This window comes from Perca flavescens, chromosome 12 (genome assembly GCF_004354835.1).
Source record: "Perca flavescens isolate YP-PL-M2 chromosome 12, PFLA_1.0, whole genome shotgun sequence".
NCBI lineage: Eukaryota > Metazoa > Chordata > Actinopteri > Perciformes > Percidae > Perca > Perca flavescens.
This window is the reverse complement of record NC_041342.1, coordinates 34,229,637-34,245,136: the sequence shown is the minus strand read 5'-3', so window position 1 is coordinate 34,245,136 and position 15,500 is coordinate 34,229,637. Positions and strand designations below refer to the sequence as shown.

Genomic DNA, 15,500 nt, shown 5'->3' with positions numbered 1-15,500 from the left:
GACACACACACACACACACACACACACACACACACACACACCCATACACACACACAGACACACACACACACACACAGACACATACACACAGACACGCACACACACACACACACAGAGACACACACACACACACACAGACAAACACACACACACACAGACACATACAGACAGACACACACACACACACACGAACACACAGACACACACACAGACACACACAGAGATACACATACACAGACACACACACACACACACACACACACATACACACACACAGACACATACACACACACACACACACATACACACAGACACACACACACACGAACACACACACACACAGAGACACATACACACACACACACACAGAGACACACACACATACACACACAGAGAGAGACACACACACAGACACACACACACACACACACACACACACACACACACACACACACACACACACACACAGACACACACAGACACACACACACACACATCGGCTGATTGTTGTTGAACTAATTAAACCTTGTAATCGACATAGTGACGACGCCGTTGATTACGGGAAGGTGTTTACGTAGGTGGAGCGTTCAATGCAGTAGGCTGTGAGAAAGTGGACATGGATCTGGTGAGCAGTAGGTTGTGAGAAAGTGGACATGGATCTGGTGAGCAGTAGGTTGTGAGAAAGTGGACATGGATCTGGTGAGCAGTAGGCTGTGAGAAAGTGGACATGGATCTGGTGAGCAGTAGGCTGTGAGAAAGTGGACATGGATCTGGTGAGCAGTAGGCTGTGAGAAAGTGGACATGGATCTGGTGAGCGGTAGGCTGTGAGAAAGTGGACATGGATCTGGTGAGCAGTAGGCTGTGAGAAAGTGGACATGGATCTGGTGAGCGGTAGGCTGTGAGAAAGTGGACATGGATCTGGTGAGCAGTAGGCTGTGAGAAAGTGGACATGGATCTGGTGAGCAGTAGGTTGTGAGAAAGTGGACATGGATCTGGTGAGCAGAAAAAGTTGTTGTTTGGCAGAACTTTCAGTCAAACGAAGACCATTCAAGTCCAGCTACATGTTCAATCTGTTCAATGCTGATTGGTCTGGTGGTGGCGAGGACCCTAAACTATACACAACATGGCCGCCGTTACAACATCTGGTCTGAAATATCTGAAAGAATACGAGTTGTTCATGAAGGAATCTCCAGACAGCAGCCAGAATGCAGCAACTTCAGGTACAGCAAAGGAAGGACAGTCCCTGTTTACTTCATTCATGTGTTTACTGGGTTCATGGACTGAGGATGGGAGGACGAGTCAGCACAATCTCAACCAGTGGATTCGGTATTCGGCCAAACCCCAAAAATCTGGATTTGGTGCATCCATAGTTTCCTGTGTGTTGATGATGAAGGTTTCACCTTCATATATTACAGTTTTTTTTATTGCTAAATGACAGTGGGCACAACTGGAGTCACATGTGCAAAACTCTAACTCCAGTCTCCACAGCAGCAGTTCATGTGGACCAAACTCTAGTTCATTTTTCATTGCTTGAACACAGTTTTCAAAACTCTACACACCATGACTTTAACCACAACGTGCACAACACTGTAAATTTACAGCACTTTGCTCAAATGCTAACACACTGCTGTCAAAACTGTTAACCACACATTCAAAACAGAACAGATTTCAGTCTGGTGCCTATCAAACACTGCTGATTGCAATTTTAGCTGAAAGCCTAAGCAAGTGTCTTATTTTAGACTAGTTAGTGAACATATATGGTATTTATACAGAGAAAGATCAGAAAGTCTTTTTTTTGTATACAAACACCAAATAAGAATGAAACAATTATAAACTATACCGTTTGAGAGAAACAGGTAAAAGATCAAAGATACCAATATGTCCAGGTAAGATGTCTGAGGTTATGTACACAGCTATAAATAAAAAGTGAAAAACACTATACCTTTACAATAGTAAAACTGCGTTCTTACTGTTTTTCAGAAAGTAATGGAGGTGAAAGCAATAGAAACACCACATTCATTAGTATTTAGAGATGATGAAGACATCCAATGTGATGAAGAAAACTTGCCACATGATGCTGGAGAGAGGCAGGATTAGTCACACTATTCTTTGGTACTGTTTTGTACCTTTAGTTTTTTTTTTTTTTCCAGTAATTCCATAAATTACTAGAGACAAAATACTTTATTGAAGAAAACTGCTGATTTTCATTCCTTCTTGTTTACCTTATGTAAAAATTGGTATGCTATACAATCTATATTTTTTCGTTGAGTAGTGTCAAGTCACTCAAATTGTTCAAACTGTAAAGATGAGAAAGTTTGTAATTTCTGTATTGGTGTTTGATGCTAGTGTTTTTACCCTCAGTGTGTTCTGAGTGACGGTGTGTGTTATCTCAGTGAGGCCTGTGCATAGTGTTTGAGACGTGTGTTAAGAGTTGTGTTGCTTTGAATGAGTTTTGCAGCTGATGTGAACTGTTTAGCTCAGGTGACTGTAGGTAGTGTAGACCGTAGTTTGAGTTTTGCACATGTGACTCCAGTTGTGCCCACTGTCGTTTAGCAATCGAAAAAAACTGTAAACACACTCTCCTCATACCTTTGCTGCAGAGATATGACATGATTAAAATATGTACAACCTTTTGCAGAGTCCCCCTCACACAGAAGGCCAACCAGTACCACATAAACGTTAAAAGATTATTATACAGCAATTGCAATATTTTATGACAGTTCAGTTTGATAACGTCCTTTTGTCAGTCAGCTGTTTTTGAACAAGTAGAAGAAAACAAGAAAAAACTTTGAGTATGAATCAGAGAATTATGAAGCCATTACCAAAACCTGGGAAGTCAAGAAATATTTTACAGCTAAAAACTTCATGTTTTCAGATGTGGAGCAGATTTGAACTAAGGCGTCATTTTAAATAAGGAAACAAAGTTCAAACTCAAAGTACAGCTCCTCTTCCTGGAAGGTACTAAAGCTCTATAGTCCCTCCCTGTGATGTGTAATGACAATAAAGCTGAACCTTGAACATAGAACACTTGATAAAGCAGTCACAGAAAACTTGCCGTCAGACAGTCATTGTCAGAGAGGTGAAATGGCGCAGAAAGGAGTTCAGCTGGATCGAGAAACCTTCTCTTGTTCCATCTGTCTGGATCTACTGAAGGATCCTGTGACTACTCCCTGTGGACACAGCTACTGCATGAACTGTATTAAAAGCCACTGGGATGGAGAGGATCATAAGTACATCCACAGCTGTCCTCAGTGCAGGCAGACGTTCACACCGAGGCCTGTCCTGCTGAAAAACACCATGTTAGCAGATTTAGTGGAGGAGCTGAAGAAGACTGGACTCCATGCTGCTCCTGCTAATCACTGCTATGCTGGAGCTGGAGATGTGGCCTGTGATTTTTGCACTGGCAGAAAACTAAAAGCCATCAAGTCCTGCCTGGTGTGTCTGATGTCTTACTGTGATCAACACCTCCAGCCTCATTTTGATATTGCTCAACTAAAGAAGCACAAGCTGGTGGAGCCCTCCAAGAAGCTCCAGGAGAACATCTGCTCTCATCATGATGAGGTGATGAAGATTTTCTGCCGTACTGATCAGCAGCTTATCTGTTATCTCTGCTCTGTGGAGGAACATAAAGGCCACGACACAGTCTCTGCTGCAGCAGAAAGGACTGAGAGGCAGAAAAAGCTTGAGGGGAGTCAACAGACCATCCAGCAGAGGATCCAGGACAGAGAGAAAGATGTAAAGCTGCTTCAACAGCAGGCAGAGGCCATCAATCTCTCTGCTGATAAAGCAGTGGAGGACAGCGAGAAGATCTTCACTGAGCTGATCCGTCTCCTGGAGAAAAGAAGCTCTGATGTGGCGCAGCAGGTCAGATCCCAGCAGAAAAGAGAAGAGAGTCGAGTCAGAGAGCTTCAGGAGAAGCTGGAGCAGGAGATCACTGAGCTGAAGAGGAAAGACGCTGAGCTGAAGAAGCTCTCACACACAGAGGATCACACCCAGTTTCTACACAACTACCCCTCACTGTCACCACTCAGCCAATCAGCATCCAGCATCCATATCCGTCCTCTGAGCTGCTTTGAGGACGTGACAGCAGCCGTGTCAGAAGTCAGAGATAAACTACAGGATGTTCTGAGAGAGGAGAGGACAAATCTCTTACTGACAGGAAGGACTGTAGGACTGGTGGTTAACAGAAGACAGAGCAAACAGGACCCTCATGTGAGAAGGGACCACAAAGATTTGAGATACTGGAAGGGGCCCACAGAGAATGCGTATGTACAGGGACCAGAAGTTTTTGCTACGCCCCTGCTGACTCTAGAGGATTTTTTACTGTCAGAACCAGAGCCCAAGACCAGAACTGACTTCTTACAATATTCACGAGAAATCAAACTGGATCCAAACACAGCTTACACACAGCTGTTATTATCTGATGGGAACAGAAAAGCAACAGTAATGAGACAACAACAGGCTTATTCTAGTCACACAGACAGATTCACTGTATGGCCTCAGGTCCTGAGTAGAGAGAGTCTGACTGGATGTTGTTACTGGGAGGTGGAGAAGATGGGTAACGTTTCTGTAGCAGTCGCATACAAGAATATCAGCAGAGCAGGGGGGTCGACTTTATGTGGATTTGGACGAAATAACAAATCCTGGGCTTTAGACAGTAGCAGTTGCTTTTATTACAACAATGTCCGAACTCCCGTCTCAGGTCCTGTGTCCTCCAGAGTAGGAGTGTACCTGGATCACAGTGCAGGTATTCTGTCCTTCTACAGAGTCTCTGAAACCATGACTCTCCTCCACAGAGTCCAGACCACATTCACTCAGCCGCTCCATGTTGGACTGCGGCTTAATTTTTCTCCTGGAGAGTCTGCTGTGTTGTGTAAACTGAAATAGACAGAAGTCATTTAGGGTTAATCTCTTACTTATTTTCTTCACTGCAGAGATCAGCTGCCAGTCAAACATTATGGGATGTCCTTTGACATCTTGTCATTAGTTGGTCATTAGTTGTTGTGTAAATGTTTGAGTATCTTTAGGTGACTCCTTCCTGTGTCTGTTTAGCCACGGAGGCTATCACTGCTCATGATTATGTTTGTTGACCTGAACTGAGAATGAAAACTTCTCTGCTCTTTAAATGTTTGATGAATATTTGTATCGATGTATTTGTATGATGTTTCTCTTCCACATCATGGGTCTGAAGAGAGATAGCACCAGATCTCCTTTATCCTCTATACTTTGTTCTCTTTGTAAAGAAATCTATAATCACATGTATCTGTTTATCCTGATGATAATCAATAAGGAGATTATTCATTATTATCTTTATCATATCTGAGATTTAAACAAACTGGGTGGATGAAGTGAATCTGTACATAAATATTATAGAACAGATTTTACTGATGGGATGCGTGAACAAACTGAAGGTTAACATGATGAATATACTAACATGAACAAAGTATTTTCTTCTTGTCTTCATTCCAGGGTTTCATACAAAGCTGATGGAGAAAATGTGAAACTGATATGAGATTATAACTGAGGCAGTTTTCCTCCTGAAACACCACAAAGTACAGAGTTCATGTTTAAAGTCAGTCTCAGTCCTTTCTACTTTTCTCACTAAAACAGCTTAGTCACAGAGAAATTAGCAGAGTTTTCTATCACTTGTTACTTTTTACAACCAAATTTTTCTTTGTGAACTAAGTCAATAAAGATGATTTATTACATAGGCTTAAAAGTCCTGACACTCATAAGACAACAGATATTGTGTAGTTGAAGTATTTGTACTTTGTTTAATCAGAATTCCAAGAAGTCTGAGCAATGTAAACGTTTAGCCACAAATCGTACATTCCCAAATACTATATACAACGTGAGACCTGAAACTCTTCACTTCCATATTTTTAATGAGACTTGAATGCAGCACCAGTGTTACAGGGTGTGACTGATGTGAACAAGCTTACACATTGACATATTCCAAGTGTCTCATTAGTGTTGTTTAAAGTTTGGACATGTCTTCCTGCAGTGAACATCCCAGCAGGTTAACAAGTGAAATGTAATAACTGATGCAGGACACAAGAGGGCACCTTCATCCTGATAACCTGCGATGTAGTGGAGTTTAAAGCTCCTCAGCTCACTGTCTGCATGTTATAGTTAAGAACATGTTTTTAAGGTGATGGGAACGTTTTATAATAAACATGCATTGTGTCACACATCATGGGAAATGGTGTCAAACCAATAAAGATGCAGAAACAATCTCTGTGTGGCTTCCTTTAAAATATAGTCAGATCATTTGAAGTTTTGGCGCAGAAAGGAGTTCAGCTGGACAAGGAGACTTTCTCTTGTTCCATCTGTCTGGATCTACTGGAGGATCCGGTGACTAGTCCCTGTGGACACAACTACTGCATGAACTGTATTAAAAGCCACTGGGATGGAGAGGATCATAAGAACCTCTACAGCTGTGACGATAGCAGATATAAATTTTGGTACAACAAAGTCCAAACTCCCGTCTCAGGTCCTGAGTCCTCCAGAGTAGGAGTGTACCTGGATCACAGTGCAGGTATTCTGTCCTTCTACAGAGTCTCTGAAACCATGACTCTCCTCCACAGAGTCCAGACCTCATTCACTCAGCCGCTCTATGCTGGACTACGACTTTATTGTTCTCCTGGAGACTCTGCTGAGTTGTCTAAGCTTAAATAGACCAAACTCATTTGAGGGGTAAATTCAGTTTTTTACTCTCCAACTTATTTAGTCTCCATGTTTGTTGCTGAGAGCTGATTGGTGTGGTATTTCTTCACTGCACAGAAACCAGCTGTCAGTCAAACATTATGGGATGTCCTTTGACATCTGGTCATTAGTTGTTGTGTAAATGTTTGAGTTTCTTTAGGTGTGTATGTTGTTGTTTCTCTTCCACATGGTTTCTGAAGAGAGAAATCCCCATACCTCCTTTATCCTCTATACTTTGTTCTCTTTGTAAAGAAATTTATAATCACATTTATCTGTTTATCCTGATCATAATCAATAAGGAGATTATTCATTACTGTCTTTAACATATCGGAGTCAAACAAACTGATTGTGTGAATGAAGTGAATCTGTACATAAATATCATAGAACAGACTGATGGGATGTGTGAACAAACTGAAGGTTTACATGATGAATAAACTAACATGAGCAAAGTATTTTCTTCTTGTCTTGATTCCAGGGTTTCATACAGAGCTGATGGAGAAAATGTGAAACTGATATGAGATTATAACTGAGGCAGTTTTCCTCTTGAAACACCACAAAGTACAGAGTTAATGTTTAGAGTCAGTCAGTCTCGGTCCTTTCTACTTTTCTCACTAAAACAGCTTTGTCCCCGAGAAATGAGCAGAGTTTTCTATCACTTGTTGCTTTTTACAACCAATATTTTCTTTGAACTGAGTCAATATAGATGATTTATTACATAGGCTTAAAAGTCCTGACACTCATAAAACAACAAATATTGTGTAGTTGAAGAATTTGTACATTGTTTAATCAGAAATCCAAGAATTCTGACAAAGTTTAAGGTTTAGTCAAAAATTGTACTATCCCACTATTTACAACCTGAAACAAACACCAACAAACACCATGTTCGAACATGATGCTCATAAGTGTACTTGGTACCAGAGCACCCTAGGCCAAAGGTCAATGATCGATTTTATAATTGTTTCATCTGATCTGAGGCCATATGTTTTGGACACTCGGGTGAAGAGAGGGGCGGAGCTGTCAACTGATCACCATCTGGTGGTGAGTTGGGTCAGGGGGTGGGGGAAGACTCTGGACAGACCTGGTAAGCCCAAACGGGTAGTGCGGGTAAATTGGGAACGTCTGGAGGAGGCCCCTGTCCAACAGACTTTCAACTCACACCTCCGGCAGAGCTTTTCATGCATCCCTGTGGAGGCTGGGGGCATTGAACCCGAGTGGACAATGTTCAAAGTTTCCATTGCTGAAGCTGCGGCAAGGAGCTGTGTTCTTAGGGTCTTAGGTGCCTCAAGGGGCGGTAACCCACGAACACCGTGGTGGACACCGGTGGTCAGGGAAGCCGTCCGACTGAAGAAGGAGTCTTTCCGGGATATGTTATCCCAGAGGACTCCGGAGGCAGTTGCAGGGTACCGAAGGGCCCGAAGGGCTGCAGCCTCTGCCGTGAAAGAGGCAAAGCAGCGGGTGTGGGAGAAGTTTGGAGAAGACATGGAGAAGGACTTTCGGTCGGCACCAAAGTGCTTCTGGAAAACTGTTCGCCACCTCAGGAGGGGGAAGCGGGGAACCATCCAAGCTGTGTGCAGTAAGGGTGGGACGCTGTTGACCTCAACTGAGGAGGTAATAGGGCGGTGGAAGGAGCACTTTGAGGAACTCCTAAACCCAACTAATACTATGTTAGAGGCAGAGCTGGAGGATGATAGGGGATTGTTGTCGATTTCCTTGGTGAAAGTCACTGATGTAGTCAATAAGCTCCACAGTGGTAAAGCCCCAGGGATTGATGAGATCTGTCCAGAAATGCTGAAAGCTCTGGGTGTGGAGGGTCTGTCTTGGATGGCACGCCTCTTCAACATTGCATGGAAGTCTGGGACAGTGCCAAAGGAGTGGTAGATCAGGGTGGTGATTCCCCTGTTCAAAAAGGGGCACTAGAGGGTGTGTGCCATTTTAGGGGTATCACACTTCTCAGCCTCCCTGGTAAAGTTTACTCCAAGGTGCTGGAAAGGAGGGTTCGGCCGATAGTCGAACCTCGGGTTGAAGAGGAACAATGCGGATTCCGACCTCGTCGTGGAACAACGGACCAGATCTTCACTCTCGCAAGGATCCTGGAGGGAGCCTGGGAGGGAGCCTGGGAGTATGCCCTTCCGGTTTACATGTGTTATGTGGATCTGGAGAAGGCGTATGACCGGGTCCCTCGGGAGATACAGTGGGAGGTGCTGCAGGAGTATGGGTATGAGGTGAGGGTTGGTCTCTGCCAGGGCTGCGCTTTGTCACCAATCCTGTTTGTAATATTTATGGACAGGATATCGAGGCGTAGTCGGGGTGGGGAGGGGTTGCAGTTCGGTGGGCTGGGGATCTCATCGCTGCTCTTTGCAGATGATGTGGTCCTGATGGCATCATCGGCCTGCGACCTTCAGCACTCACTGGATCGGTTCGCAGCCGAGTGTGAAGCGGCTGGGATGAGGATCAGCACCTCTAAATCTGAGGCCATGGTTCTGAGCAGGAAACCGATGGAGTGCTCTTGGGTTAAGGAATGAGTCCTTACCCCAAGTGAAGGAGTTCAAATACCTTGGGGTCTTGTTCGCGAGTGAGGGGACAATGGAGCGCAGGATTGGTCGGAGAATTGGTGCAGCGGGGGCGGTATTACATTTAATTTATCGCACCATTGTGACGAAAAGAGAGCTGAGCAAGAAGGCAAAGCTCTCGATCTATCGGTAAGTTTTCGTTCCTATAGTCATGAAGGCTGGGTCATGACCGAAAGAACCAGATCCAGGGTACAAGCGGCTGACGTCTCCCTTAGAGATAGGGTGAGAAGCTGTATTTTGTATATGTAGTAGTATAACTGAGGCAGTTTCTCTCATGAAACACCACAAAGTACAGTCTTTAATCAATAGTTATAGCCTATACAGAGCCAGCATATCTCCACATGTAAATGGGTGAATTAAGGGTTTATTTAAACCAAACCAGAGTGGTGATTGTTGGAACAGTGGAAAGAAAAATCAAACATACAGAGTCTACTTTTCCAGAGGGACACAGACTCACCACAGCTCTTCATTTACAAGCTACCTAAGAACGTCTCCCCTGAGTGTAACCTCCCTGTGGTGGGTTTTTGTCGGGCACAAACTAAAGTTGACAGAGATAACCACCCTCTCTGTAACACACCAGTCCTGTTTTCACAAATCTAGTGGCCTTACATGCCAACATTTAACAACACACTTAAGTGTTACATGATCTGTAAAGCACTTTATAGAATGCATAAAGTTGAGTAAAATACAATATTTTCAAAGAAGTGCAGCAGTGCACAAGTGTGAAGCAAAGTGCAAACAAGAGTTTCATGACAGTCAGCTAGTGAAAGGCTAAAGTGAAGAGATAAGTTTTAGCTTTCCTTTAAAAAATATTACTTCAGGGATTTTTATCAAATAATATCACTTAATTTATTTTACAACAGACTTTGGAGTTTCATTACCTTTGCAGCAGTGATTAATTTAATGTTTAGTGTATTTAAGTATTGTAACCAACAAAGGGTCTGATTATGATGAATTACAGGACAACTCAGTAATTCTGAAAACTGTGGAGTTGTTTTCAAAAGCTCTGATTATAACAAGAGATTTTAAATGGGAAATGAGCTCTACTGTAAACAAGTCTTCACACACAGACACACACACACACACACACACATCTCTCCCACAGTGATCCTCTTCCTGGAATGAACAGAAGCTTAATAAGCCCTCCCTTTTCTTCCTGCTCTCAAACACAGCCTTCTCCGCTCTGTCTGTATTTCATTGTTCCTTCCCTTCAGTGGGTGTAACCAACGTGGGAAATCTGACAGCTGACAGGCCCCGTTCACTGCACAATGACTTGCTGTTCCGAACACAGCTCAGACAAGTTTCACATATCAGGAAGTGAGATTCAGATGAGCATTGTCACTTAGAACAGAAATGGCGCAGAAAGGAGTTCAGCTGGACCGGGAGACCTTCTTTTGTTCCATCTGTCTGGATCTACTGAAGGATCCGGTAACTACTTCCTGTGGACACAACTACTGCATGAACTGTATTAAAAGCCACTGGGATGAAGAGGATCGTAAGAACAGCTACAACTGTCCTCAGTGCAGGCAGACATTCACACCGAGGCCTGTCCTGCTGAAAAACACCATGTTAGCAGATTTAGTGGAGGAGCTGAAGAAGACTGGACTCCAAGCTGCTCCTGCTGATCACTGCTATGCTGGAGCTGAAGATGTGGCCTGTGATTTCTGCACTGGGAGAAAACTAAAAGCCATCAAGTCCTGTCTGGTGTGTCTGATGTCTTACTGTGATCAACACCTCCAGCCTCATTATGATGTTCCTCCATTAAAAAAACACAAGCTAGTGGAGCCCTCCAAGAAGCTCCAGGAGAACATCTGCTCTCGTCATGATGAGGTGATGAAGATTTTCTGCCGTACTGATCAGCAGCTTATCTGTTATCTCTGCTTAATGGATGAACATAAAGGCCACAACACAATCTCAGCTGCAGCAGAAAGGACTGAGAGGCAGAAAAAGCTTGAGGGGAGTCGACAAAACATCCAGCAGAGAATTCAGGACAGAGAGAAAGATGTGAAGCTGCTTCAACAGCAGGCGGAGGTTATCAATGACTCTGCTGATAAAGCAGTGGAGGACAGCGAGAAGATCTTCACTGAGCTGATCCGTCTCCTGGAGAAAAGAAGCTCTGATGTGAAGCAGCAGGTCAGATCCCAGCAGAGAAGTGAAGTGAGTCGAGTCAAAGAGCTTCAGGAGAAGCTGGAGCAGGAGATCACTGAGCTGAAGAGGAAAGACGCTGAGCTGAAGAAGCTCTCACACACAGAGGATCACAACCAGTTTCTACACAACTACCCCTCACTGTCACCACTCAGCCAATCTACATCCAGCATTGATATCTGTCCTCTGAGCTACTTTGAGGACATGACAGAGGCCGTGTCAGAAGTCAGAGATAAACTACAGGACGTCCTGAGAGAGGAATGGACAAACGTCTCACTGACAGGGACTGAAGTGGATGTTTCACTACCACAAGGAGAACCCAACACCAGAGCTGACTTCCTAAAATATTCACATGAAATCACATTGGACCCAAACACAGCATACATACATCTGTTATTATCTGAGGGGAACAGAAAAGCAACAAGAATGAGACAACAACAGTCTTATTCTAGTCACCCAGACAGATTCACTGGATGTACTCAGGTCCTGAGTAGAGGGAGTCTGACTGGATGTTGTTACTGGGAGGTGGAGAGGAGAGGAGTAGGAATTTGTGTAGCAGTCGCATACAAGAATATCAGCAGAGCAGGGAGCTGGTATGAATGTGTATTTGGATTAAATGACAAATCATGGGCGTTACGTTGCGAAAAAAATAGTTATTCATTTTGGTACAACAATGTCCAAACTCCCGTCTCAGGTCCTGTGTCCTCCAGAGTAGGAGTGTACCTGGATCACAGTGCAGGTATTCTGTCCTTCTACAGAGTCTCTGAAACCATGACTCTCCTCCACAGAGTCCAGACCTCATTCAGTCAGCCGCTCTATGCTGGACTGCGGCTTTATTATTGTCCTGGAGGCACTGCTGAGTTTTGTAAACTGAAATTCAGTTAGACAGAATTCATTTATAGGGTTAATCTCTGTGTTTTAACTCTTCAACTTATTTTGTCTCCATGTTTTTAGTTGAGAACTGATTAGTGTGGTATTTCTTCACTGCTCATGATGATGTTTGTTGACCTGAACTGAGAATGAAAACTCTGCTCTCTAAATGTGAATATTTGTATCTATGTATTTGTATCTTGTTGTTGTTTCTCTTCCACATCATGGGTCTGAAGAGAGAAAGCACCAGATCTCCTTTATCCTCTATACTTTGTTCTCTTTGTGGATGTTTGTACAGAAATCTATAATCACATGTATCTGTTTATCCTGATCATAATCAAAGAGATTATTCATTATTGTCTTTTATGTCATTATTTTGTCCGGGAACCATCACCTTATCGTGGTGGAGAGGTTTGTGTGTCCCTAGGGTCTCCCATGGCAAAGTGGTCTCAGATGAGGGGCCAGACAAAGAATGGTTCAAAAACCCTATGAGTAAACGAGGAAGAGGTAGAGTTACCCTGCCCGGAGGAAGCCCGGGGCCCTCGTCTGGAGCCAGGCCCAGATTGAGGGCTTGTCAGCGTGCGCCTGGTGGCCGGGTTTGCCACAGAGCCCAGCTGGACACAGCCCAAATAAGCAACATGGCAATTCCCTCTCCATCCCACGGGCCGACCACCTGTGGGAGGAACCGCTGGGGTCGGGTGCGCTGGCAGTGAAAGTCAGGGGCCTCAACGGACCAGACCCAGGCTGCAGAAGCTGGTTCTGGGGACGTGGAATGTCGTCTCTCTATGGCAGCATGGTGGCCCACTGGTTAGCACTGTGGCCTCACAACAAGAAGGTTCTATTTTGATTAGGACAATGCACTCTCTTTGTGCATGTTTTTATGATGGGAAGAAGAAACAGGAGCACCCAGAGGGTGCCCACACCAGCACGGGGAGAACACGCAAACTCTACACAGAAAGGCCTGGGACAACCTGAGTTCGAACCCAGAACTTTTTTGCTGTGAGGCAGAAGTGCTAACCACCGAGCCACCGTGTTGCCTATGATTCTAGGTTCGAATCCAGGTCGTTCCGGGCCTTTTTGTTTGGAGTTTGCATGTTCTCCCCATGTTTTTGTGGGTTTCCTCCAGGTGCTCCGGTTTCCCCCCACCATCAAAAACATGTACCAGGTTCTCCAGTCAGTGCCCTTGATCAAGGCACTGGCTCAGATCTGGAGTTGGTCCCCGGGTGCTGTGATTGGCTGCCCACTGCTCCCTTGAGGGATGGGTTAAATACTGTAATTGTGAATTAGTGCAAAATAGTGCAATAAGATATTTTCTGGGTGTGCATAAATATACCCCTACACTGGTGATAGTGGGAGACATGGGATGTTTATGGGAGACGTTTATTTATTTCAGGTTTATTTAACAGGGACAATGCACACTAATAATACATATAAGAATGTACAGTGTGCCAGAATTAGCCAAAAGGCTATTTCACATCTGCTGTCCCTGGACAGATCGTACAATGTCACACCTAAAAAGATAAAAGGATTATAATAGTACATAGAAATTTGGTCCAATACAAGTAAAATTGACTATAAATGTAAAAAGAAATGATCATGCATATAAACAAAAACAACTGGTCAATATCAACATCAACACCAACACACATGCACACACAAGCCACACTGTCAGTCCAACAACCTCTTAGACATAGCACAAGTGGCACAAACAGGCAGGACAGGAAAGACAAGATAGCCGCAAGATTTTGTAACTACATGTAATGTTGACAGTCCTGATTACCTGTTAGCCAAAGAAACATAAGTTTTAAAATTCCTAATGTGAGTTGGAATGAGGTTCCAACATTTCCAACACTTCAACATTGTGTGGAAGTCTGGGACAGTGCCTAAGGAGTGGCAGACCCGGGTGGTCTCCTGGGAGGGAGCCTGGGAGGGATCCTGGGAGGGAGCCTGGAGGGAGCCTGGGAGGGATCCTGGGAGGGATCCTGGGAGGGAGCCTGGGAGGGAGCCTGGAGGGAGCCTGGAGGGATCGTGGAGGGATCCTGGGATGGAGCCTGGGAGGGAGCCTAGGAGGGATCCTGGGAGGGAGCCTGGGAGGGAGCCTGGAAGGGAGTCTGGGAGGGATCCTGGGAGGGATCCTGGGAGGGAGCCTGGGAGGGATCCTGGGAGGGAGCCTGGGAGGGAGCCTGGAGGGAGCCTGGAGGGATCGTGGAGGGATCCTGGGATGGAGCCTGGGAGGGAGCCTAGGAGGGAGTCTGGGAGGGATCCTGGGAGGGATCCTGGGAGGGAGCCTGGGAGGGATCCTGGGAGGGAGCCTGGAGGGATCCTGGGAGGGAGCCTGGGATGGAGCCTGGGAGGGAGCCTAGGAGGGATCCTGGGAGGGAGCCTGGGAGGGAGCCTGGGAGGGATCCTGGGAGGGAGCCTGGGAGGGAGCCTGGAGGGATCCTGGAGGGAGCCTGGGAGGGAGCCTGGAGGGAGACTGGGAGGGATCCTGGAGGGAGCCTGGAGGGATCGTGGAGGGATCCTGGGAGGTAGCCTGGGATGGAGCCTGGGAGGGAGCCTAGGAGGGATCCTGGGAGGGAGCCTGGGAGGGAGTCTGGGAGGGATCCTGGGAGGGAGCCTGGAGGGATCCTGGAGGGAGCCTGAGAGGGAGCCTGGAGGGATCCTGCAGGGAGCCTGGGAGGGAGCCTGGAGGGAGCCTGGAGGGATCCTGGAGGGAGCATGGGAGGGAGCCTGGGAGGGATCCTGGGAGAGAGCCTGGGAGGGAGCCTGGAGGGATCCTGGAGGGAGCCTGGGAGGGAGCCTGGGAGGGAGACTGGGAGGGAGCCTGGGAGGGAGCCTGGGAGGGATCCTGGGAGGGAGCCTGGAGGGAGCCTGGAGGGATCCTGGAGGGAGCCTGGGAGGGAGCCTGGAGGGATCCTGGAGGGAGCCTGGAGGGAGCCTGGGAGGGATCCTGGGAGGGAGCCTGGAGGGAGCCTGGAGGGATCCTGGAGGAAGCCTGGGAGGGAGTTTGGGAGGGAGCCTGGGAGGGAGCCTGGAGGGATCCTGGAGGGACAAACACACACACACAAACACATACACACAGACACACACACACTCACACAAACACATACACACAATGACAATCACCTGAGGCCCGTTCCAGACAGCAGGTTTAGTGAAAACTCTGAGTTGGTTAACCCTGAGATGAGGGAAACTCTGGGTTTTCTGTTT

The 15,500-nt window shown here is 45.8% G+C and overlaps 2 protein-coding genes across 2 annotated transcripts; both read left to right on the top strand.

The window, feature by feature from the left end:
- The first annotated feature begins 3,084 nt into the window (after nt 1-3,084).
- Nucleotides 3,085-4,887, top strand: LOC114566044 (E3 ubiquitin/ISG15 ligase TRIM25-like). The gene has a single exon (XM_028594388.1). It carries the CDS (start codon nt 3,085-3,087, stop codon nt 4,885-4,887), a length of 1,803 nt encoding a protein of 600 aa, XP_028450189.1.
- Nucleotides 4,888-10,628: 5,741 nt separating this feature from the next.
- LOC114566043 (tripartite motif-containing protein 16-like) lies at nt 10,629-12,305 on the top strand. Its single transcript, XM_028594387.1, has one exon. It carries the CDS (start codon nt 10,629-10,631, stop codon nt 12,303-12,305), a length of 1,677 nt encoding a protein of 558 aa, XP_028450188.1.
- The last annotated feature ends 3,195 nt before the right edge of the window (nt 12,306-15,500 follow it).